The 26,070-nt window shown below is 32.9% G+C and overlaps 1 protein-coding gene across 3 annotated transcripts; it reads right to left on the bottom strand.

Moving 5' to 3' along the window:
* Window positions 1-464: 464 nt before the first annotated feature.
* LOC114342764 (zinc finger protein 271-like) lies at window positions 465-25,253 on the bottom strand. Of its 3 annotated transcripts, none has more exons than XM_050662008.1 (4): window positions 25,138-25,253; window positions 24,833-24,922; window positions 24,133-24,746; window positions 468-2,345 (listed from the first exon to the last, which is right to left on the bottom strand). In XM_050662008.1, the coding sequence occupies exons 3-4, from the start codon at window positions 24,359-24,361 to the stop codon at window positions 838-840; spliced, it is 1,737 nt and encodes a 578-aa protein (XP_050517965.1). In that variant the 5' UTR covers window positions 24,362-24,746; window positions 24,833-24,922; window positions 25,138-25,253; the 3' UTR covers window positions 468-837. The 3 variants fall into 3 exon arrangements, with proteins under 3 accessions (XP_028149355.2, XP_050517965.1, XP_050517966.1); XM_050662009.1 differs by having other exon boundaries at window positions 24,133-24,620; XM_028293554.2 differs by lacking the exons at window positions 24,833-24,922; window positions 25,138-25,253 and adding an exon at window positions 18,661-18,773 and having other exon boundaries at window positions 465-2,345; window positions 24,133-24,257.
* Window positions 25,254-26,070: the final 817 nt, after the last annotated feature.

Genomic DNA, 26,070 nt, shown 5'->3' with positions numbered 1-26,070 from the left:
ATTTTTCATAAAATAATTTTCACCCCCGAGAAGGGGCGGTATCCACCCTCAGGGTAAAGGCGCAAGGTGGTACCATGTCACCTTTGTTTCTTGAGGTATCCTCTAACCACTGACCAATTTTCGTGAAAATCGATAAAGGTTCACCGAAATTGAAGGTAATCGTTGATTTTTACTTTCAGTGACTGCACTATACAAAATAAATTGCAATTTACTGATCTAAATGCGCGTAATTTGGAAGCTTATAAATTATTAAATGATATGTAGTCGCCAAATAATTAGTTTAATGCATTTTAAGCACAACTTTCTCTTAAGCCGGAAAGATAGGGTGGTTTTCTTGCGAAGGGGTTGTAGCTCAATAATCGAAATGCACGTGATTTAATAGTTTATTCTTAGAGTATATAAGCTATAGGAATTATATCCGCAATACGATATATTTTAAGTTTTCTCAGCATTTTTCTCTTAAGTTAAATCAATTAAAGGGTTGTTTGGGGGTGAAGGGGATGAGCTCAAAAATCGAAACTATATAATTTCAAGAGCTCATAAATAGCTCGTAATTGTGCCGCAAAAACCGATTCAATATTCCTATTTTTAAGTAGTGGGGGGTGGGCTGACTCAGCCCCCCCACTAGAGTGTTAAATTCCTGCTCAGTGGAACGAGCTCAAAATTTTTAGTTTGCGGAATATGAGAGCTCATAAATAGCTCATAAATCAGGGCTATTTGTTTTTTGATTTTTGCAAATGGGGGGGGGGGGGCCGCTCAACACGGGTTAACCAAGGTTTATGCACTCTCAAATGTCTGTTTAAAGAACCTGCATCACTAAATTGTTTACAACAAATTTCACATTTGGGGAGGTTTTTGTTCGGTATGAATTGTCATGTGGGAAGTTAATTGATATTTTTGAGCAAACCGATTGAAACAAACGCCACACTGGTACGGTGTTTCTCCAGTGTGTATTCTCAAGTGCACTTTCAAATTACCTGCTGTACTAAATTGCTTGAAACAAATCTCGCACTTGTAAGGTTTTTCTTCAGTGTGCACTCTCAAATGTGTTTTCAAATTACCTGCTTCACTAAATTGCTTAAAACAAATCTCACACTTGTAAGGTTTTTCCCCAGTGTGCCTTCTCAAATGCTTTGTCAAATCACTTGCAGTAATACACTGTTTTAAACAAATTTCACACTTGTGAGGGTTTTCTTTGGTGTGAACTGTCATGTGAGAAGTTAATTGAACTTTTTGAGCAAATTGATTGTAACAAATCTCACACTGATAAGGCGTTTCTCCAGTATGCACTCTCAAATGTTTTTTTAAGGAACCTGAACCACTAAATTGCTTAAAACAAATATCACACTTGTGAGGTTTTTCCCCAGTGTGCACTCTTAAATGTGTTTTCAAATTACTTATATCGCTAAATTGCTTAAAACAGATCTGACACTTGTAAGGTTTTTCTCCAGTGTGCAGTCTCAAATGTGTTTTTAAAGTGCTTGTTTCACTAAATTGCTTAAAACAAATTTCACACTTGTGAGGTTTTTCTCCAGTATGCACTCTTAAATGTCTGTTTAAAGAACGTGCTTCACTAAATTGTTTAAAACAAATTTCACACTCGTGAGGTTTTTGTCCTGTGTGAACTGTCATGTGAGAAGTTAATTGAAATTTTTGAGCAAACCGATTGAAACAAACGTCACACTGATAAGGTGTTTCTCCAGTGTGCACTCTCAAATGTTTTTTCAAATTACTTGTTGTAAAAAATGTCTTAAAGCAAATTTCACACTTGTGAGGTTTTTCTCCAGTGTGCACCCCTAAATGTACTTTCAAATTACTTGCGCTATTAAACCGATTTAAACAAATCTCACACTTGTAAGGTTTTTCTCCTGTGTGTACTCTCAAATGTATTTTTAAAGTACTTGCTTCACTAAATTGTTTCAAACAAATTTCACACTTGTGAGGTTTTTCTCCAGTATGCACCCTCAAATGTGTTTTCAAATGACTTTTCTGAGAACATTGTTTAAAACAAATTTCACACTTGTAAGGATTTTCTTCAGTGTGCAAAGTCAAATGTGTATTCAGATGTGTATTCAAATGACTTTGCTGAGAAAACTGCTTAAAACAAATTTCACACTTGTGTGGTTTTATCCCAGTGTGCACTCTCAAATGTCTTTTCAAAGTATCAGATCGACTAAATCGCTTAAAACAAATATCACATTTATAAGGTTTTGTTTCAGTCACAACTTTTATATTTTTATTTAAAGTTTTTCCTTCAGTGTGTCGACTCATATTATTTTCTTCGTAAGATGAATCTTCAATGGGTTCCTCCATAATTTCCATTTTGATTTCATTTTGGAGATAACCTAAAATATAAACCAACTATAATCAGGCATGTTATGTAACTACAAATCGAGTAGAAATGAGTCAAATCGAATAGAGATCAGCAGGTCGGATCGGAATTTGTAGGAATTGGTAATCTGTCACTCATCATTAGGGAGCGGATTTTATGCTAAATGCATATTGCATGCTAATTTCGCATATTTGAGAACTTTATTAAATTTTGCATATTTTTAAAGAAACATGCATATTTTGTGCCTATTTAAAAACATCTAAGTCCAAAAAAAATTAAATTTTTTTAATTCGACACAAAATATTTCCCCGCACAGGCTGTCGTATCTATTATTTCGAGAGCTACCTGAAGAGAGACGGCTCATTCACTGCCTTTTCATTTTTTCTTAGAAAATACCCGATCTTTACACAAAGTACTTAGCTGGCCAATCACTTACGGATATCGAAGAGGCCGGGCGACTGACAGGCGGTTAATTGAAGCCAAAATCACCACATACACGCAGTCTTCGTAAAGGCGTTGGCATGCTCGATCACAAAATTGCATGTGTGTGGCGTCTCAACTGCAGTTCATTAACTTAACTACTCAAATAACGGCCTTCAGTCCTGGCCTGCATGCGATGGCCTCTTCGATATCCGTAAGTGAGTGGCCAGCATTATAGTACTTATATAGTCGGTTCGCTAAACTCAGACGCAACTGGCTAGATATTTTAGTCGATAGTTTTTTTGTTTTTTTGCCAATGTTGCAAAAATTGGCAAAATTACTAACTATTTAGTGATTATTAACTATTTAGTAATTATTTAGATAGACTAAAATATCTAGAAAGTTGCGTCTGAGTTTAGCGAACAGACTATAGTACGCCGTTATAAAATGATTGTAGGATGTTTAAATGATGAAGGATGGTTTACCGGGAAATCCGAATTTTATTTACTTTTATTATATTTAGTACAATTTGTATCCCAATTTAATAGCTATAATTCTGGTGATTCTTTTAGATCCCCTATTGTTAAGATAATTTACACCTTTAACCATAGGATAGTACGAATAGCACGAGATAAGTCACCAAATGGACGAAGAAGTATTGGCAGACCAAGAAAAAGGTGGTGCGATAACCTAAACAATTTAGGAGGATAATATTGAAGAAGAAACAGGCTTTAAAGCCTACATACAAGAAGGAAGAAGAAGAAGAACCATAGTTTTACGATTTTCTAACGGAAATTGAAATATTCATGCTTTAGATCAGATTCCGTCTTCATAGGCGTAACCAGGGGGGTTTGGGGTTATAACCCCCCATTGGGATGAACTTTAAGCGCTATACGCTTAACACCATACCCCTAAAGAATCTTCATTAGTTGTAACCCCCCCCCCACTCCTTAGGATCATTCTGTTTACGCCGTTGCCCGTCTTTAAACGGCTTTAAAACTTTGTGGAGGGCATAACATGCGAAATTTTTAATGGAAAGGACCCCGCAGAAACCTTATGGGAAATGGCTCTCTGTCAAATGCTCTGAAACTTTGGGTTCTGGTAGTCCTTGATGTGTAGAACAAAAGACTCAATGGGCGCATAGCTCCAAAAAATCATGGTTTTAAGATATAAGCCTCTGAAGTTATAGGTACAGTGAGGACGTTTGAGTTGGAATAAATTCATTTTCTCGAGAATGGGCGACTCTGGAGATAAATTACAAATCAGGTCGATTTTTTTTTAAATTATAATTTTTTGGCATATATATCATACTAGTGACGTCATCCATCTGGGCGTGATGGCGCAATCGATGATTTTTTAAATGAGAATAGGGGTCATGATAGCTCATTTGAAAGGTTATTAAATTCTCTATTCAATTATATAAATATTTACAATATTATTTATACAGGGTGCCCAAAAAATTTTCTATTTAAATTAATTGAGACAAAAAGAAGAATGTATATAATTTATTTAATTCGAAATACATTTTACCGTTGTCCGAAACCAGGAAAAAATGTTTATTTGATAAATAAATATTGTTTTTAGCTTAAATTCAATATTAAAGCTGCCACCCACCTGCCTCTTAGCAATTTCAACATTGAGTTTAAGCGAAAGGGCTCGTGTGATAGCTTATTTGAAAGGTTATTTAATTCTCTATTCACTAATATATACATTAACATTATTATTTATACAGGTATTTTATGATCTTCCTCCAAGACGACTGTATACATGGAAATCTCCTCAGGATACTCCAGATCACACAGTAAGAAATCAAATAGACTATATCCTTGTCAACAAACGATTTAGAAACTCTATAACATCTGTAAAAACGTACCCGGGATCCGACATAAAATCGGATCACAATCCAATTGTCGCCAAAATGAAACTTAGTTTAAAGAAAATTCAAAGACCAAAAATTCGGAAATACGATATTAATCAACTGAAAAATGAAACAGTAAAAGAAAAGGTACAAAAAGGCCTAAAAGAAGAAACGTGGGTTCATACAGAAATAGATAACACAGAGTTAGAACTAGAAAAGATACACAAAGTAAGTCAAGAAATATCAGAGAAATACTTCACACCTGAAAGAACAAAGAAAAAAGAATGGATGACAGAGGAGATTCTATGTATGATGGAAGACAGAAGAAAAGCTAAAGACAATAAGAATAACTACAAAATAAATAACGAAATTAAAAGGGCTATTAAAATAGCAAAAGAAAATTGGTTAAGCTCGAAATGTACAGAGATAGAGTTATTACAACAAAAACATAATTCGTTTAACCTCCATAAAAAGATCAAAGAAGCTGCAGGCTTATATAAACACAAGAACACTGGATTTCTGACAGATAATCAGGGAAACATAGTATTGGAAATAGAACAGAAAAGGGATATTTGGATTAAATACGTGGAAAAAACTTTTCAAGATATACGAAGTAACACTGGCATCATAACAAACACCAATTGCGAAAATGGACCTCCACTTACAGTTGAAGAGGTAACGTATGCCATCAAAAGTACCAAAGATGGTAAAGCAGTAGGCCCTGATCATTTTCATTCCGAATTCTTAAAACTTATGGACTACGACGGCATAAAATGGTTGACAAAAATATTTAACAATATATATGAGACAGGCATAATTCCCCAAAAATGGCTAGAATCAACTTTTATAAATCCTCCAAAAAAACCCAATGCGAGAAAGTGCGAAGACTATAGTATTATAAGCCTTATGAGCCATTTACTTAAAACATTTCTAAAGGCCATTCACAAACGAATATATACAAAGTGCGAGGAACAACTAACAAGAACACAATTCGGATTTCGTGATGCTCTGGGAACACGGGAGGTCCTTTTTGCTGTGCAAGTGCTATTTCAGAGATGCAGGGATGTAAATTGTGATATATACGTATGCTTTATAAATTACCAGAAAGCATTTGACAGAGTAAAACATGACAAATTATTAACTCTAATGCAAGAAATTGGAATTGACAACAAAGATCTAAGAATTATCTAATCAAATCAAAATTGCAATAGAACGAGGAGTACGACAGGGCTGTATTTTATGCCCACTACTATTCAATATTTACTCCGAATGGATATTTAAGGAAGCTTTAGACGGTTGCGCGAAGGGAGTATTAATAAATGGTGAATGGTTGAATAACATTAGATATGCAGATGACACCCATAGTTTTTGCCGATAATCTGAATGATTTACAGATATTAACAAATCGTATAACAGAAGTCAGCAACAGATATGGACTAGCTCTTAACATAAAAAAGACCAAATTTATGACAATTAGTAAAAAACCAATATTAAACGCTCAACTTACAGTCAACCAACAGAAAATCGAAAGAGTTGAGCAATATACATATCTGGGTGCGAATTTAAATAGCCAATGGGACCACTCGAGAGAAATTAAACAGCGAATAATAAATGCGAAAGCAGCATACGTTAGAATGAGACCCATTTTCAACAGTCGAGACATATCATTAAAAACAAAATACCGTCTGTTGAAAAGCTACATATTCACAGTTCTGCTCTACGGAATGGAAGCGTGGACACTAACTGTTGCATCTATGAATAGGCTCGACGCTTTCGAAATGTGGTGTTATAGGCGCATCTTACGTATATCCTGGGTTGACCGAATTACTAATGTGGAAGTCCTGCGTAGAATGGGAAAAGAGTGTGAAATTCTCATAACCATCAAAACAAAAAAATTAGAATATCTAGGATATGTAATGAGAAATCAAGAACGTTACGGCCTTCTCCAACCCATTCTCCAAGGGAAGGTAAATGGTAAAAGAGGACCGGGAAGAAGACGCATTTCCTGGCTTCAAAATTTACGAAAGTGGTATAACACCACTACCACTGAACTGTTCCGCGGTGCGGTAAACAAAGTCAAGATAGCCATGATGATCGCCAACATCCGGAACGGATAGGCACTTTAAGAAGAGCAAGATTTATACAGGATGCCCAACATTTTTGAAGTTATACTTCTTTAGGCGCGATTGAGATTGAAGGTGAATTTATATTGATCTGCGCGCATGCGCACACCGACAGTTTGGTATTAGTCTTTATACGGGCTCTGATTGGGTGTTGAAATGATCTGTCAATAATTGTTCAATATGGAGGTTATCGGTAAACAAAAATGTTGTATAATATATTAGTTTTTATTGTTGTGAGGACAGAAATAAAATCAAATTTATAATTATAGTGACTTTTTAAATAGTTTTGAAAAGCCACAGGTATGTAATTCTAAATGTTTCAGTTATATTCCAATAAAAAATTATCTTCATACCTATTTGGAAAATGTAAAAAAAATAATGTACTTACCTAGTACTTGCTATGCTATACCCCTAGTAGGCAATGCTTTAATTTACATAATCTGATTACGAACAAACTTTCTATAAATTTTCATCTAATGTATCGTTTTCTTACTCTATATATTGTTGTATTTTAATTCGACAAAAATCAAACTAATAAAAATTCATATAAACAAAATGTCAAAAAGTTGTTCAGTTTGTGTATATTCCCACATGACGTATACGCGAAGGTGGTGCAGTTTGAAATCGCTTCGACTCTCGTACGGCGGGATACACGGGAAGTAGGTTCAAGCCCAATGCAAGTTATATCATTTTTTTTTATAGATTTTATGATTGTAAGTATATTATTATATAATTTTTTTTAGAAAATACGTATTTAATTAAAATTTTTGGCAACAATTATTGTTCAGAAATCATTTGTGGCATTTTTCAATGTGTTTGTGTGTGTTTTATTCGTTTATTTTTTTAATTTTTGGTATTGTTTTAATAAAAATTTTTGGAAAGTAGTAGAGAAACTGTTTAAAGTATATTGATTTCGTTGAAATCATATAATAGAAGTATAACTTCTTACGTGCGTACAAAGTACACACATTCTTTTTTTTTTAATTAAATTAATTGAGACAAAAAGAAGAATGTATATAATTTATTTAATTCGAAATACATTTTACTGCTGTCCGAAAACAGAAAAAAAGTTAATTTGAAAAATTAACACTTTTCGTTTAAATTAAATGTTCAAACTGCTAAGGCTACGGCTCCACGGGCGAGAAATTGGAATGGGAAAACGGAATGGGAGTAGCTGAACTGAACCGACTACGCACAAGTCCTGTAGTCGGTACAGTTCGGCTATTCCCATTCCGTTCCGCGGAACCTTAAGTTCATTTTACTGCTACTGCTAGCGTCAATTTCTCGCCCGTGGAGCCGTAGCCTAAGAGGCAGGTGGGTGGCAGCTTTAATATTGAATTTAAGCGAAAAACAATATTTATTTATCAAATAAACATTTTTTCCTGTTTTCGGACAACAGTAAAATTTATTTCGAATTAAATAAATTATACACATTCTTCTTTTTGTCTCAATTAATTTAATTCAAAAAAAATTTTTGGGCACCCTGTATAAACAATTATGTTAATGTTTATATTATTGAATATAGAATTGAATATCCTTTCAAATGAGCTATCACACGACCCCTATTCTTATTTAAAAAAATCATCGATTTCGCCATCACGCCCAGATGGATTACGTTTTTGTCATTGTCATCGTGTGGATTGACGAAAAAATTGTAATTTAAAAATAAAAATTGACCTGATTTGTAATTTATCTCCAGAGTCTCCCATTCTCGAGAAAATGAATTTATTCCATCTCAAACGTCCCCACTGTACCTATAACTTCAGAGGCTTGTATCTTAAAACTTAAAACAATGTTTTTTTATAGCTACGCGCCCATTGAGTCTTTTGTTTTACACATCAAGGACTACCAGAACCCAAAGTTTCAGAGCATTTGACATAGAGCCATTTCCCATAAGGTTTCTGCGGGGTCCTTTTGAAATTGAATTTAATGCAGAATTTTCGGCTTTAACAAGTTATTTTAAATACGCCCCAATTACTTCTGTTGATGTTGAAAGGAGTTTTTCTAGTTATAAAAATATTTTATCTGATCAAAGAAAATGTTTCCTCGTAACAATTTGGAACAACACATTGTAGTCAATTATAATCGAAGATATAATAGTAATATTGTTGTTTTATTTTAAATAGTTAACTATTGGTATCAGTTTTTGCAAAAAATGTGAATAAATTGAGTATATAAAAAATAATGATTTTATTTCAAAGATAATAAATAAGATTGCCGCCCTCCCTTTCAAAGAACCCTCTAGAATAGAATAGAACAGAAAATTTGTGGTTTCTCGATATGCGCATTTTTTGAATTTTTTTTTGCATATCTTGCGCATATTTCGTATTTTTACTGCATGTATATGCGCATATTTCATCAAAATTGATCGCATATAAATCCGCTCCCTACTCATCATATTGACATTTTGACATCATAATTGGTATTGACGCTTGCCCATTGGCGTTATTATTGTTGTTTTGATATTCATTTGTTAAATTAATTACCGATTTTAGTCTGTGCTGTTATTTACTTAGACAAGAATAAAAAACCGCTAAACGCCGTAAAAATGAGTGGCGCATAAAATATTCCAGCTACAAAAGATCTGATATGGATATTACGTGGCGCGAAAATGTATTTTCATTTTGATGCAAAACAAAATTATAGTTTAATTTTAAAAGATTTTTTCATAATATTTGCTCAATTTGAAGTAAAACGATCCACAAAAGAGTAACTTTGATACAGAATTTTGAAACTCTTTTGTGGCGCGTTTACTTCAAATTTAGCAAATATTATGGAAAAATCTATTAAAATAAAACTAGAACTTTGTTTTGCATCAAAATGAAAATACATTTTAGCGCCACGTAATATTCATATCAGATCTTTTGTAGCTGGAATATTGTATGCGCCACTCATTTTTACGGCGTTTAGCGGTCTTTTTATTCTTGTACCAGAAGTTTTTCAGAGTTATTTATAAATTAAATGTATGAAGTTGAATGCAGTGTTTCTCGATTACACATTAAGATTTATAAATGGCCGCTTTTGTCGGATTATCCCCTAAATCAGAGGTTCTCAATCTGTGGTACATGTACCACTGGTGGTACATATCATTATTGGCGGTGGTACACAAAACACAGAAAAAATTAAAATAGTAGTACTTAGTAAGTATTGATAATACAATTTAAAAATATAGGTGGTACCAAAAATAATAAAAATAACTGTAGGTGGTACATCACTCAAAAAGGTTGAGAACCGCTGCCCTAAATGATCTAGTGTCCATCGAGTGTACACTAGATTTTTTTTATTCGAAATAGATTGAAAAAAAATATATTGGGATGGCCAGTAAATGAACTCGGATTGCCCGTTGCGAGATCAAATTTAGCGTCGTAACCACTACAACTACATAAACCATTTCGGGAATAATCGTTAATTGGATTATACTTTTGCAGCTTAATAACTTCTAAACGGCTTAACCGATTTTGACCACTAAACATGTTTGAAACGTATTGATAAGTAGTCTGTGACTGATGCATCAGATTACTGTAATAAATCAAGTAAGGGTAAATCAGTAATTCAATAAAATTGTGTTTTGACTAGGACAGTTTTGGGGTAGTTCTGATTTCTTTCATTATATATGTATTTTGGGCTGCTGAATCCGAATATGAGGTTTGCGGACAAAATTTCGTGGCGGAACATTGAGAAAATAACGAAAAAACCGAAAAACTTCTGCTTTTTCCCGCTTTTTTGGTTAAATCTCGCAAACTACCAACTTAGAGTAAATGATCCGTTAATAAAAATTAAAGTAAGTACATACTTAAAATTATCTACAAATATCACTATTTACTTTTTTTTCAGACGAACCGTTCGGTCTGAAGTGCAAGTTGAAAATTGCCAATTTTTAACGTTGAAAATTGCCAATTTTTAACGGTTTCTGGAAAACCCAACTTTTTATTAGAATGCTGTCATTTGATAAATTTCTCCTAGTTTCTACTAGTGGAACTAGTAAAAAAACTGCAGTTGAGGTTCATGAACAATATCGTAAAAACTACAATGATGTAAAAACGATTACCGCGTTTTTGAAGAAAGTTGAGGAGGATAGGGAGCAAGTTCAAATACGTTCTATTGCACCACCTTATAAGTTAAAAACTCAATGTTTTATGTGTGGTCTCGTCATAATACTTGAGTTTATAAGGCAGCAAAGTAAAACGAAAACCAATTACAATATGGTGTATTAGGTTCGAGTTTTAAAATTTAAAGAAACTCTTATAACAAAAGCAAAAGACAGACTTAGTAGCCTCTGCTTGCCGGTATCATAGTTTATGCATGAGAAAACTGTACAATCGCTTAATCATTCACAAAAAGATTAAAAGTTTGGGTCCATTTGCCGATGATGTTGAAAGCAATGGAAGATATTTACAATTATTTAGAAAATATGGATGGGGAGTGCCAGTTTTTGTTCGATGACAAAAAGACAATCAAAGCTTATCTACTTAAAAAACACCAAAGCGATATAATTATTACCATGTCTCAAACCAAAAAGTCATTAGTTTGTTTCAAAGATAGAGGTTATAAAATCTTGAACGACGCTTGGTACCAACAAGCGTTAAAAATAAAAACGAGAAAAGACTACGGATTGTTCAGACGGCTGCTGCCATCATTGTTGAGCATATCCGGAGCCAGGTATTAGACACAGTAATACCCCCCACCGGATAAGTTTTTAGAAGGAAATGAAGAACTCATTCCTGAAACACTACGTAAATTTATGGAAAAAGTTGTACTTCATAAAAAACGTGGGGAGTATAATAGCTGGAAGAAAAAAAGTAATGAGCTTGCTCATTGTCTTGTAGCGGCAGTAAGGCCCAGATCATTCGTCTCACCAGTCCTTGTAGGGTTGGCCGTGTTTCTCTATAAAAAATACGGCTCAAGAAAATTGGTTGATGCAGTTTCCTCTTTGGGGTTTTGTTCATCCTATACAGAATCATATATGTTCGTCTGGAAGTGTCAGCAATCGCGGGCGATCCGCAGAAAATTGACCAGCCGTGCTTTATACAACAGGTGTACGAAAACGCTGATTTTAATGTACATAAAATTGACTGATACCACACTTTTCACGTCATGGGTGGCATTTTTGTATTGCACCAAGACATGTAGTAGCTCCTAACCAATCCATTCCTCGGTTAAAAGCGAAACCCGCGCCTGAGGTTTATGAAAGTCAGGGAGCTGTTCAACTAATTCATTTTGAAAGGACAAAATCTCAAGGTCAGAAATCAAGATAACAGATCCGAAGGGAATGTTCACACCAACTGAAACTGTGACTCCATCTGTGCCTAATCTTTTGTGGCTCTATAGAAAAAGCAGACATTCCTGGCCTCTTAGGATGGAGTGGATTCATGGAAGCTGTCACAAGAGACATACCATAATTATGAACTAACATTTATTGTTTACCAGCCATTCATCAACGCTCCTCCAAGTGATTATGATACAATATTTACAGCATTGTTGAATGGAGTAGAGAAAACTAAATCCTTGAAGCAAGTTACATGCCTAATAACATTTGACCAAATAATTTGATAATAGTTCCACTAGTAGAAACTAGGAGAATAACAGCATTCTAATAAAAATAAAGTAGGTTTTAAAGAGACCGTTAAAATTTGGCAATGTTCAACTTGCAGTTTAGACCGAACGGAATTTTAAGTAAGTACATACTTCAATTTCTGTTAACAGACCATTTACTAAAAGTTAAAAGTTTTCGATATTTAAACAGAAACGCAGAAAAAAGCAGTATTTTTTCGCTTTTTCGTGATTTTTTCAATGTTCCGTCAGAAGATTTTGTCCGCAAACCTCATATTCGGATTCAGAAGCCCAAAATACATATGTATAATGAAAGAAATCAGAACTACCCCAAAACTTTCCCACTAAGGGGTTCGTAGAGCACAAATTGACTGAATTAATATTCTAATTATTATTACATATACTAATATTACTAAATATACTAATTATTATTACATATACGCAAATTAATCCGCTAGGTAGACCGTTAGGAACGCCCAAAACAAATTTGAAATAGCTATATTAGATCTTCTGCTGCATTCCCGATGCATAAGTATTGTGTATTGTTCCTACACACAACCAAACTTATATGAAACCACCATGTCTTTCAAAGCAATATTTATTTCTTTTGAAAAAACTTGTTATTGTTACGCAGAATAAAGGTTTTTATTGAAAATAAACAAATCAATAACACAATCAGATAGTACAGCTCGGTACACTATAGCCCTAACAACACAAAACATTCCAGGAATGTACTATCAAAGTTCTATTAATGTTTGAATGTACTGGACATTCAAGGAACATTCGTTGAATATCTGATTAAGTTATTCGTGGAATGTTACCAAAAGACATTCTTTGAACATACTACCAATGTCCTATATTTTAAGAGAGGCCATTTTACTATTCAATTTGCATTCATTTTCAAATTTGCTGCGCGTCATAGATGAGGGGGTGGGGCTGCGCGTGTATATGTATTTAGGCAATCCAAACCACGTGACTTCTGGTTGGCATGGCATACAGCATACAGGTTACAGAGGTTATGTTTGTAATATCATTTCATTTCATCATTTCACTGTTTATCGTCATATTTTGGATTCATTTGGATTTCGTTTGCTGTATTTTGTGAACTTTATAAACTTTACCACACTGCAAAGTGATTATTTAAGGAAATATTATTGGAGACACCAGATGTTTAGAGAAAGGTATGGCAAACAATTTTTATCAATGTTCATTTTTCTCTGATATTTATCAATATTGATGAATTTTGCAAGCAATAACATTATTTCTTTTATTGTTTTAGATATTTATTGAAGCTGAAAATAATTGGGGATTTAGATCCATATACAATTCAGTCAGAATTGGATTTTACCATAAAGTGCATTCCACCAAATTACTATTATAGATACTGTAGATGAAAGCATACAAAAGCTTTCAGGCACATAAATATTTTACAGCTGGATTTGTTTTTAACGTTGGAGTAAAGTTGGAAGTCACAAGCAACAACTTCGTAAGTACCTACAAGAATATTGAGGAAATCGAGCTCCTGGATACTACTGGGCAAACTAGAAGATTGAAGAGGACAAAGCCTTTTGAACTAGTTTGAGTGATAGTGAAAAGCAGAGCATAATGCTTGTGTGCATGTGAATGTTAGAATAGTGCGGTTAGAAAAGCAGAGCATAGTGCTTGTGTGCCTGTTAGATTAGATAAGAGACGCTATGGGTAAGCTCTTCATTTTAAGGAACAGTAGTAATTTAGGTTAAATTAAAATTGCTCATTGGTCAGAGTTATGACCAGATTGTAATTCTAATGAACAATTCAATACAATGAATCGTCATCGTAGTGATGATTATGGAAAAAATATATCACAAGATTTTGTGCAATAAAAATGTTTATATTTATCAAGGATGTATTATTTGGTATGGCTACATATACAGTCGGAAAAATGAAAGAATACTCATGAATGAACATATAAAACACGCTGTATTTTCCTGTCACCGTGTCACAAAGAAAATTGTCCAGTGCAAGTAACAATAATTATTACATGTACTTGTGCTGACCAGTTTTTTGTGTGACACGGTGACAGGAAAATACAGCATGTTTTATATGTTCGTTCATGGGTATTCTTTCATTTTTCCTACTGTACTTCTGGTATATCGTCGGTGATGTGACAATACCTCCTATCTGCTTTTTCATGAATTTTGTAGGAGATGAAAAACTTGTTTGGGCCACCTCGTGTTTTCATATATTTTTTGATTTGTTTTGTAGTAAATTCAACTATCTATTTAGTACAAAACAAGTCAAAACTTACGTATGAAAACAGGAGGTGACCGTAAAAAATGTTTTTCGTCTCCTGCAAAACTCATGAAAAAACATATAGGAGGTATTGTCACATCACTGACGATATATTTCAGATAATGTCTAAAAAATATACTTTGAATGTCCTAAGAACATTCATGGAATGTTTCAACAAGACATTCAGTCTAAACAATATACTGTGAATGTTCAAAGAACATTCGTAGACATTCATGGAATGTTCCAACAAGACATTCAAGGAATGTTTAAAATGCTGACACAGCACTTTCCTGGGACTTTCCAGGGACGTTCGTGTGCATTTGGGGACATTCCAGGAATATTTTCAATGTCCTGTGTGTACCTTCTAGGAACATTCCTAGAATGTTTTGTGTTATTAGGGAGGTTATTTGCTTGAGTTGCAAATTGAACAAAAATAAATAAACTAACTTTTGCGTCAACGAGAAGAAAACAAGAAGCATTCCTTTAGAGCTTCCGCATAAATAATACAAAATAATTCCAAAAAGGTAAGATGGCAAATGGACATTGGGTGCATTCACCAGACCAGTGCGCTATGTCAGCGCTTTCAAACTGTTTAAGATTTTTCGGGTGAACGTCATGTTAATTTAGGCTAAACTTCAACGTGTTGACGAAGCGGTCGCCTTTTTGTTCAACGTAGTATTTGCATCGCTTCAATATTGAACGTGTTTAAGAAATATATTGTAATGGCGCGCGCTGATTTGAAAATATTTACTTTTTCAATGGTTTTAATTATAAAGAAATTGAAACTTAGGAGATACATAATTGTGTACGCTCACGAAATTGTAAATCTGTGTATTGAGGAACAATATTTTCAACATAATTCATATTTCTCGTAACAATTATTATTTATTTATGGTGGGAATACTTCATCATCATCCAATGGTTCTGCCAAGTCCAGCACAGCCAGCAGCACTAAAAATTATTTCTTATTTTAGTATTATATTATCCATTTTTGAATTAAATTTGCGTAAGACACGTCCAAGTTATCGTTGAACAATAGCACGATATAAAAATAAACAAAAACCATGCCCCGCTAACTCTAATAAAAAACATGTAATCGTATTTATTTTCCTTCCGTTTAGTCAGAGGCGCTGATGTCGGCATTGTGATTGGTGGAACATGGCTTTTGACAAATCCTGCGCTATCTGTGAATCTGTAATCTGTGTTCGTGTTCGTTCGTTCGTTGTCGTTCACTTATTTTATATGGTCGGTTATGTGATGTGTTTCGAGTGTTTGGTGTTTGTGTTTAGTTTGTGTCACCATAAAAAGCTGATATTCAGTCGTGTTTTTTGATATTTTTGTTATTTCATAATCGAGTACCTTTTTAAAGGTAAATTTTTCTGATTGTAGGTACTGTTTATCCAACAGTTTTAAAATACACATTTTATTTCGCGTTTTGTTGTTGGGTCTAATGGCCGATCAGCTGTTGTGTGCAGCCGATAAATTCAACAAGTAAACATATATTTAATCGAAATTAAATACTCATATTTCTATGTAAAATGTCACATTATTGTAAAAATAAATAATTAAGAAACAAAAGTTGTTTGTGTTTTACCTTTATTGTCCACTTGAATAAAATAATATTAAATATTGGAAGTACCGTACCGTATGGAGGCTATGGTGTACCTAGCGTGGAGGCTAGATAACGCTACCCTTCCTATCCAATCAACAGCAAGACCGTTTAAAATTTCACACCTATCATGTCGAAGCTACAGACCACTTATGTGGAGGCCAGATTTGTAGTATCCTTCCAATTTTCCAGGTGCTGAAATACGTGACATATTTTTTGAAGGGTAAGATCGCATTCTACCAAATCACACAACACTTTTTTCTATGACAAAAACAACGAATCTCGTTTTAGGTTAAGTTCATAATTCATAAAACATGTGAGGACACAAAACAAAACCAACTATGAAAGTGTCAAACGGAAAATACCATTCTACAGACTGAACGTAGTTTTAAAGCGCTGAAACACAGCTGTTCAGTTGAAACTTAAACCGATTATTTCTGGTGAACGCAGCCATTGACTCCGAAGCCAATGGACATCCCAAGTCTTGACGTCTCAAAATTGGGAGGAGCTTATATTTGGCTCCAAACAATTTTGTTTATAATGTTAAACACTCATAAGGAATTTTTAATTTATTGTTTACGTGGTTTGTGTGATAAAATAAGACTTTTCATTTAGGTATTTAGTTAAAGAAACGTGCCAATGAAGAGATTTTTATTCGTTTTGCCCAGGTGAGTTAATTTAATGCAATGATTAGAACGTAAACAGTTTTGAGGTTATGTTTATTTTCAATCACTAAGGAATAAAAACCACCTGAGCCAAAACGAATAAAAATCTCTTAATTAACACGTTTCTTTAACGAAATACCTAAATGAAGTCTTATTTTGCCACACAAAGCACATAAATGAAAAATTCCTTATGACCATAACATTACAAACAAAATTGCTTGGAGCCAATATAAGCTCCTCCCAATTTTGTGACGTCAGACTTAGACTGTCCATAATGCTCAAACACACACCTTTTGCGTCCAAAAACGAAAATATGCCTTATGTGGGATTAAAGAACTTACAACGGGGAAATAATATTGGTCTTGTGGAGCAATTAATGTTCTCGTGCCAAGAAGTATTCGCGGTGTGCAAGTACTTGGAAAGGGAAACGAGAAACGACCGTGCGCGAGTCGCGGAGAAATATTGCAATTATCTTAAATAATTCATATTGTCAATTGAAATTGTCAAATTGACGTATATTTCATACCTTCTGTCATTAAAGCAGAAAAATTATATATTGCTCCACAATATTGATATGATATGCAATTATTATATAAAGGTAATTTAATTAATTGTGTTTTGAGTGCAGTACTGCATTTTAATAACTAATTTTATTTACTACATACAATTGTTCATGTTTTCATAACATAACCTGAATCTTATTTTTTCTTCTTACTATTTTTTTTGGACTATGGCCTTGACAATTATCCAGTAACCAGGACTAATATAATTGGCCAATATAATTAAAAGTGCGAATAATAGTACAGAGCGAAGACATAGGGGTCGCTTTGCCGAACTTGCACGGTCCCAATACAGCAGAAGACAGTTATGGGTTCCCGAGTTATTCAGACAGCACAAGATTGATCGCCTAAATCAGTGGTCGGCAAACTTTTTACTTTGAAGTAAAGTTTGTTCATCAAAAATGAAGTTTATTTTGAATTTTAGGTGGGAGAAAATTGTCAAAATCGCTATTTTGCCCTAAAAATAAAAAAGTTAAACCACGTTTTTCTTAAAATTAAAAGTTGCACCATATTTTTTCTATAACACATCTAGACCTAAAACTTCCCATAAAACTTCTTTGAATTCTATGGTTCAACATAAACGTAATCAAATAGATAAATTTTAAATTTGTCACTTAAGTTTTGCGATTTAACTCTGCAATTCACGAATCTGCACCTTTAATTTTTTAAAAATTCATAACTTTTACAAAAAAAAGACTGAAAGACTACAGTTACTTTCATAGTCTTCACAAAGGTAAGAAATATATGCCGTAGAAATTTTAGAAAAAAATATTAAAATGGAACAGGGTTGTAGCGGGTTAAACGTAAAAATTCGTGACTTCACTTTTTTTTTCATTTTTAGGTTAAAATTGCGATTTTGACAATGTTCCGTCAAATAAAATTCAAAATAAACCTCTTTTTCATTATCAGCACCATCGAAAACATAAAATAAGACCAAAATTAGCCATTCACCTCCCATGGTCAGTATGTCGAAAAATAAGCGCTATTTTGGGGACGTATAACGTCTATATTAAAAGTGGCGCAATTTTTGTTCTATTAAACATTTGTAACTAAAACTTTCCAAAAAACTTCTTTGTACTCTATGTTTTAACATAAACGTAATTAATAAGAAAAATTTTAAATTTTGCCTCTTAACTTTTGCGATTAAACTTTGCAATTCAAGAATCTGTACCTTGTACTTTAAAAAATTCATTACTTTTACTATAATAAGACTAAAATCTTAAAGCAGATACCGTTGTCTTCAAAAAAGTGGGCAACATATAGCGTACAAACCTTAGATAAAAATATTAAAATCGACCAGAGTTGTAGCGAGTTAAACGCAAAAAACGTGATTTCACTTTTTTTATTTCCATGGTAAAATTGCGATTTTGACAATATTCCCCCACCTAAAATTTAAAATAAATTTCAATTTCGTTTTCAGCACCATCAAAAACATAATCTAAGACCAAAATTGGCCATTCACCACACATGGTCAGTATCTCGAAAAATAACCGTTATATCGCGGATTTCTGATGTCGATAATAAAAGTTGCACTATTTTTTTTTTCTATAAAACATTTTGATCAAAAATTTTCCAAAAAACTTCTTTGTGCTCTCTACTTTAACATAAACGTGATTAAAAGGCTAAATTTTAAATTTCGTCACTCAACTTTTGCGATTAAACTTTGCAATGCACAAATCCGTACCTTTCCCTTTGAAAAAATCATAACCTTTATCAGAATAAAAATTAAAGCTTAGAACAAGTACAGAAGAAATTAAAGTTCAGAAATGTTAAAGCTATATACTGTAAAAATTTCAGAAAAAAATATTAAAACTGAACAGAGTTGTAGCGAGGTAAACGCAAAAAAACGTGATTTATTTTTTTTATTTTTAGGTTAAAATTGCATTTTGACAATGTTCCCCCACATAAAATTCAAAATAAACCTCATTTTCGTTTTCAGCACCCTCGAAAATATAAAGTATGAATAAAATTAGCCCTTCGGCCCTCCGTGGTCAGTACCTGGTCATTTTAGGGGTATCTCCTGCTCGCCTAAATGTTGAGTATACAATATTGTATTGTCACCAAGTTGGATCCCCATCCCTGAACAATATCTTCTCCAGTGTTTTAGTGCTTCATTTAAAATATATCCTGAATAATACTGGGGTCGTATTTTCGAATTCAATTGATTTTTTTCACATGCGAGTTAACTCAAATGAAAAATTTCGTATACGAATCTGAATGTGTATTTTTGAACGTCCTTCGAAATGTTATATGTATACGAGAAGACCGGCAACTCTGCAAATTCGAACAACATTGGACTTGACCTTCATCTAAAGAGTCACAGTGTTGCCATACTTTTTTTGTTTATTTGTATAATTTCAATTAATGGTATAATCACGGTATTAAAAACAAATAGCTAAAATATTAGCTGGGATTGAATCTTAAGCTTGCATAATATTAGTAACATCGGTTTGAAAAGTCCACTATTTTGTTTATTATTATTTTTGTATCCAATATTTACACTGATATTTTACTACTTTTTTGGTGCTTTAAAACGATTTTTTAAATGCACGTTTATGTAATGTGATAGTATGAAAAAATTGAGAATTTACACTGATATTTTACTATTTAGGTACCTTTAAAAACTTTACTTTTTTGGGTGTTTAAAAACTATTTTTTAAACAACTTTATACAGGGTGTTTGGTAAAGAATGGGCCATAGCTTAACCTTAGTTCCTGAGGTTAAAATAGGTCGATTTAAGCTAACTTACCTTAGTATAAAAGTTGATAATAACCGAAATACAGGGTGTCAAAGTTAAACTTTTATTTTATTTATTTTTGAATATTTCCTGACAAACATGGGACAACAACACGAAATTTGGTAAGTAGTGCTGATACTGTACATCCTACTAAGTTATGTTAAAACAAACGGTTCTGGCTACTACCAGAGGCGTACGATGGGGGAATGTGAATGGTTAACCCTTCCCAAATTATATGCCACTGGCGGAATTGCTATTTTAGTGCAATTTTTTTATTCTCCAATACTTTCTATGTAAATAACATACTCTTCATTCGTAACGATAAAGCCATTAGTTTTCGAGATATATCTCAAAAACTTCAAATATCTCGAAAACTAATGATTTTATCGTTACGAATGAAGAATATATTATTTGCATAGAAAGTATTGGAGAATCTAAAACTTATGCAAAAATAGCAGTTTCATCAGTGGCGTAGAATTTGGGAAGGGTCAACCATTCACCTTCCCCTGTCGTACGCCTCTGGTAGTAGCCAGAAACAATTATTCAACATAACAAGTATGTTATTCCCATATAAATAATTAATCATAACAAGTATGACACGGATATGTCAAATTATTTTAAAGTATTCTTTTTTGTTTAATAATTTATTCTTTATTTAAAACTTTAAGAACTATGTGTGCCTGGTACTATAAAACTATTTGAAATATCCTTATGATACTTGGCACAAAGTGTAGGTACTGTACACCCTACTAAATTATGTTAAATAATCGTTTCTGGGTAATACCAGAGGCGTATGACAGGGGAAAGTGCATGGTTGACCCTTCCCAAATTCTACGCCTCCGATGAAACTTCTTTTTTGGCATAATTTTTAGATTCTCCAATACTTTCTATACAAATAATATACTCTTCATTCGTAACGATAAAGTCATTAGTTTTCGAGATATTTGAAGTTAAAAATGGAAAGGCACACTTATTTTGATTAATGAATTTTCTTCCTCTCTTTTTTGCTTCAAATATCTCGAAAACTAATGGCTTTATCGTTACAAATGAAGAGTATGTTATTTACATAGAAAGTATTGGAGAATCAAAAAACTGCATTAAAATAGAAATTCCGCCAGTGGCGTAGAATTTGGGAAGGGTCAACCATTCACGTTCCCCGTCGTACACCTCTGGTAGTAGCTAGAAACATTTGTTTAACATAATATAGTAGGATCTATAGTACCAGCACCACTTACCAAATTTCGTGTTGTTCTCCAATGCCTGTCAGGAAATATTCAAAAATAAGTAAAATAACAGTTTAACTTTGACATCCTGTATTTCGGTTATTATCAACTTTTGTATTAAGGTAAATTAGCTTAAATCGACCTATTTTATTTATTATTTATTGACGGACCGAAGTCCATTAGTACATAATACAATTAAAATGTCACACAAACTAGAAAAACAATTCAAAATAAGATCTAGTACAAAATTGGTAAATGCATAAGAAACAATAAAAAAATTACTTGCTCTCATTTAACAATTGAGAGCTAGTACTATAATATAAAGTAATAAAATCTAAATATCTAAAACATTTCGCAATTGACAAATACAACTTATCTTAGAACAAAGACAATAACAGTAACTGACAAATCAGTCCTGAAATTAAAACAAATAAAAATGTAATTGTGTGGAAAACGCAGTAAAGTCGTTCATAAAGAAATTAATGTGGAGATAATGTGTTTGCTAATTTAATAGTTTTACAGAGATAGAAACTTGAACCATAGTTTGTACGGTTAATGACTTCGTGGAAGGTGGTCACAGAACGGGTGGTTCTTGAAGGTACACGTAGACCAATTTTATTTAAGAGTGAGATACAGAATTTATGACCATGAATTAAGTTATATAAGAAGCAAAGATCTTTATGTTGAAGACGACTCTGTAATGAGTCAAGTCGAATAATTTGCAGTAAAGACTCATAACTTTGACCAGTGAAATGCATCTTATAAGCATAATAACGTAAGAATTTACGCTGAACTTGTTCGATTTTATTAATGTGACAATTATATTGAGGTGACCAAACACATGCTGCATAATCTTAATGTGGTCTAACCAAAGAACAATAAAGAAGTTTTAAAGAACGACCAGTCGTAAAGTCATAGCTACATCTTTTAACAAAGCCAAGCATCTTTAATGACTTAGAAACTTGTCTTGATGACTTTAATGTGTAGGTTGAAATTCAAGTTAGTATCAACAATAACACCCAGATCTATAACTGAGTCAACTAATTGTAACCTAGTGTCCCGTATATAGTAAGAATTATTCTCAAAGTTTCTTAGTCGAGTAAAAGTTATAGCATGGCATTTGTTTGCATTTAAGTCCATACCATTAAGTGAGCACCATTCCACAAGATTATTAAGATCTGATTGCAAATTGCAGCGATCCAAATCAGAGGTAATTATGTGAAATAATTTAAGGTCATCAGCAAATAGAAGAAATTGAGCAAAATTGAAACTTTTATTTATGTCATTTATAAATAAATTAAAAAAGATAGGTCCTAAGTGGGAGCATTGAAGTGCCCCCGATTTAACTATAATTTGATTAGAGAAATAATTCTTAATACAAACTATCTGCCTTCTATCTAATATATAATTTCGAATCCAACTAAGCAGAGGATCAGAGAAACCTAACTGTTCGATCTTACGTAACAATAATGTATGGTTGACCCTATCAAATGCCTTGGGAAAAATCTGTATAAATCGGATCTACATGTTGTTTGCTTTCCAATGCTTATGTTCAAACACTCAAAATAGTTAAACTGTTGTTGTTGTAATATTTAGCCCATTAAGCATTTGAAAGTTACTAAAGTTTTACAGGGGATAGATATGCATGTTTACAATCGAATTCCATGATTACTTCATTTTCATAAAATTTTGAGTTACTGCAGTCTTGCACTGAGGGTGCGATATATGATTCATAATATTTATAGCATCTTCTTCGAAGAAATGTCTGGAGCAGGATTTGCCTAAGAACAAAAATTATCATGAGACCAAGAACAGTGTAGGTTGAAGTCCCCTGCAATACAGAAATGAGCGGTGGGAAATGTATTTGAAAGTGTCCTCAAAATACACAGCCATCTTATAGGGTATTCTATTGCAAACTAAGTGCGAATTTGTTAAATGATTTCAGTGACTCTGATAATACACGATAGACACAACATATTGATATCATCTTTCCCAGTAAAAATATGTTTATTTTGATATTGGTACCCACATAAACACGAGCTCACGATCGTGTCAGCCGGTCACGAAAGGGCTAAGCTTTGTTTTTAAACCAAGAGGAGTAAACTAAAAAGACAGATTTACACCCAAGAAAGTCACTAGAAATATCACCAAATACATCTCCTGTTTTGGATGAGCATATTATACTAATACGTCGCTAAACAGTTCTAAAAACAACTGTCTTCTAAAAAAAAACAGACAAAAAATCTAAAAATTAAAGGAATAACGCAGAACATACGAAAAATCGCTGATATAACTTAATTAACCTATGAAATGCCAATAGTATCAAAATTTTATAAATGTCATTAGTGTCAAAATTTGATAATAGTGGAGTAAACTTGCATGAGGTTGGACCAATTACAAACAAGCTTTATGGCACGGGAAATTTGAACTACTTCTCTTGGTTTAAAAACAGACTATAATTAGAGTCAAATCCGCTTATTAGAATACTGGCTATAGGAATATCCCGGTTTGAGGAACAGAAATTTGAGGTCCCGAAATGTTTAACTAGCCACCAATGAACGGTTATTAGAATATCCCGCATATAGGAATACTTTTGCTTGGCACGAAAGAAATTCCAATAAGCGGGTTGGACTGTATTACCACTGACAGTACGTATCATCATATCAATGATACAACACATCCACCTATGTTTCATTTTGTTTTGATTTAACTTGTTTGAAAATGAATCATAAGGCGTGGGCAAAGATAAAATGGAACAACTATACTAAATATTTTGTTATTAACCTTTTTCATTTTCACGGTTTTCTTCAAATGGATCAAATCTATTTCCATCTTGTTCTATTTCAGTATATATGGGACATTTCTTTAAGTCTAAAGAATCATATGTGCCATGAGTACTTTCTCTATTGGATTCCTCTTGAATTTCAGATTTAAAGCCATCCAAAAGAGCATAATCCAAGTCATGATACTCTATTTTAATAGTTTCTTCCATAATTTCTCCCTTTACTTCCATTTGATCATGTACTGATTTTTGATTTCATGTATTCAAATTCCTAATCCTAATTTTACTTTTGTCGTTTTTTAAAACCAAAATGACCCAAAAAGGGAAATAAATTTATGAAGACAAAAACCAGTGATGTGGGAGAGACATCACACATCATCACTATCACTGACACACACTGACGGACAAAAACAAATGATGCATCTTAGACACTTGCGTCTAGAGAAAACCAAATACTTTGCTTCGGAGCTTCTAGACAATTGACAGTTCTCTGGATTTGGCGGGCAATTTGAAAAGTATATATATTGTACCTATACTACTTATACATCATATACAACTTATACATCATTGAGTTTAAGACAGTAAATGAAAAACCTCAATTCGCTTGGTAGATTATCTATATAAATGTAAATGAAATTCAAAATATACTTATTAACTTAATTATATGCAATATTTTAAATAAAAACTTTGTCATGTAGGTACCTTATATGTACTTATATATGTATAGGATATGTTACTTATAGTTCGGTACCTCTTGGGGACTTAGCAATTTTACCAGTATTTTGAATTTCTCTATAAAATAATTTACCATAGGAAAGTTATAAATTACAGTCAAATAATTAACCATATTATAAAAGTTATATTATTACCACATTATCAAAAACAGTAGGTACCTACTAACAAAGAAAAACATAAATATTTCACATAATAAAAATATTCTTAAACAAAAATGATTGTTTTCAATTAATAAGAAAAACCTTAAAGGAAAATTTAGGGTTTAAACAAACCATCTATTAGAGAAATTCAAAATACGGGTGTAAAATTTCTAAGTCCCCAATAATTATAACTGTCAATTGTCTAGAAGCTCCGAAGCCAAAGTATTTGGTTTTCGCTAACCGCAAGTATCTTAGACAAGGAAAGAGTTTTTCCTTGTCTAAGTGATGCATGCATGACACTGACACATGACAGAAAGCAGGTGTTTGGCAGCACGGTTATTAGACTTTATAGGCCATTTCAAGACTTTGACGTTTATGACACTAATTGAAAGCTGGAAGGCAAACATTGAAATTATTTATATTTGTACCGCATTGAGTTTCTTAAGTTTTTTACGTTTAATAGTTTTTTTATAAAATAGTTATTGTTGTTATAAAATAGTGGTCTATATAATTGTTTTTATATAATAGTTTAATCGTTGTATAATAGTTTTTTATAGTTGTATTTTCCGAACATTTTGCTGTTGACTTCTGTAGCTTCCAGCTGTAGAAGTACTTTAACGACTGTATTTAGTTGTAAGCAGTGAATAAATAAACATAAGTAAATATTTTCAAAAGCTTTTGGTATATAGATCCATTTTCCCTCAAGGGGTATGAGTTAACCTACAGTAGAAAAAGTTTTTCAAGGGTGACAACATGGACAAATATAGTTACTTACATGGACATAGTTTTTTTGTATTTGGAGCTTAGTAATAGTTTTTACACAGGTCAACAAATGAAGGCATTCAAGAGTTTAAATTCTTACAAATATTTTGAGGTAGGATTTGTATATAATTGTGGAGCTATAAAAATAAATAATTTCATCATAGTGGTTCACCCCAGATATCTTAAAAAATTGACCTTTTAAAGAATTTGTACAGTCGGAAAAATGAAAGAATACCCATGAACGGTCACGTCAAACAGGTACAATCACATATTTTGTATTTGCTGTTCTGTTTCTATAAATAA

This window comes from Diabrotica virgifera, chromosome 9 (assembly GCF_917563875.1).
Source record: "Diabrotica virgifera virgifera chromosome 9, PGI_DIABVI_V3a".
Classification (NCBI taxonomy): Eukaryota; Metazoa; Arthropoda; class Insecta; order Coleoptera; family Chrysomelidae; genus Diabrotica; species Diabrotica virgifera.
This window is presented reverse-complemented; position numbering and strand designations above follow the sequence as displayed.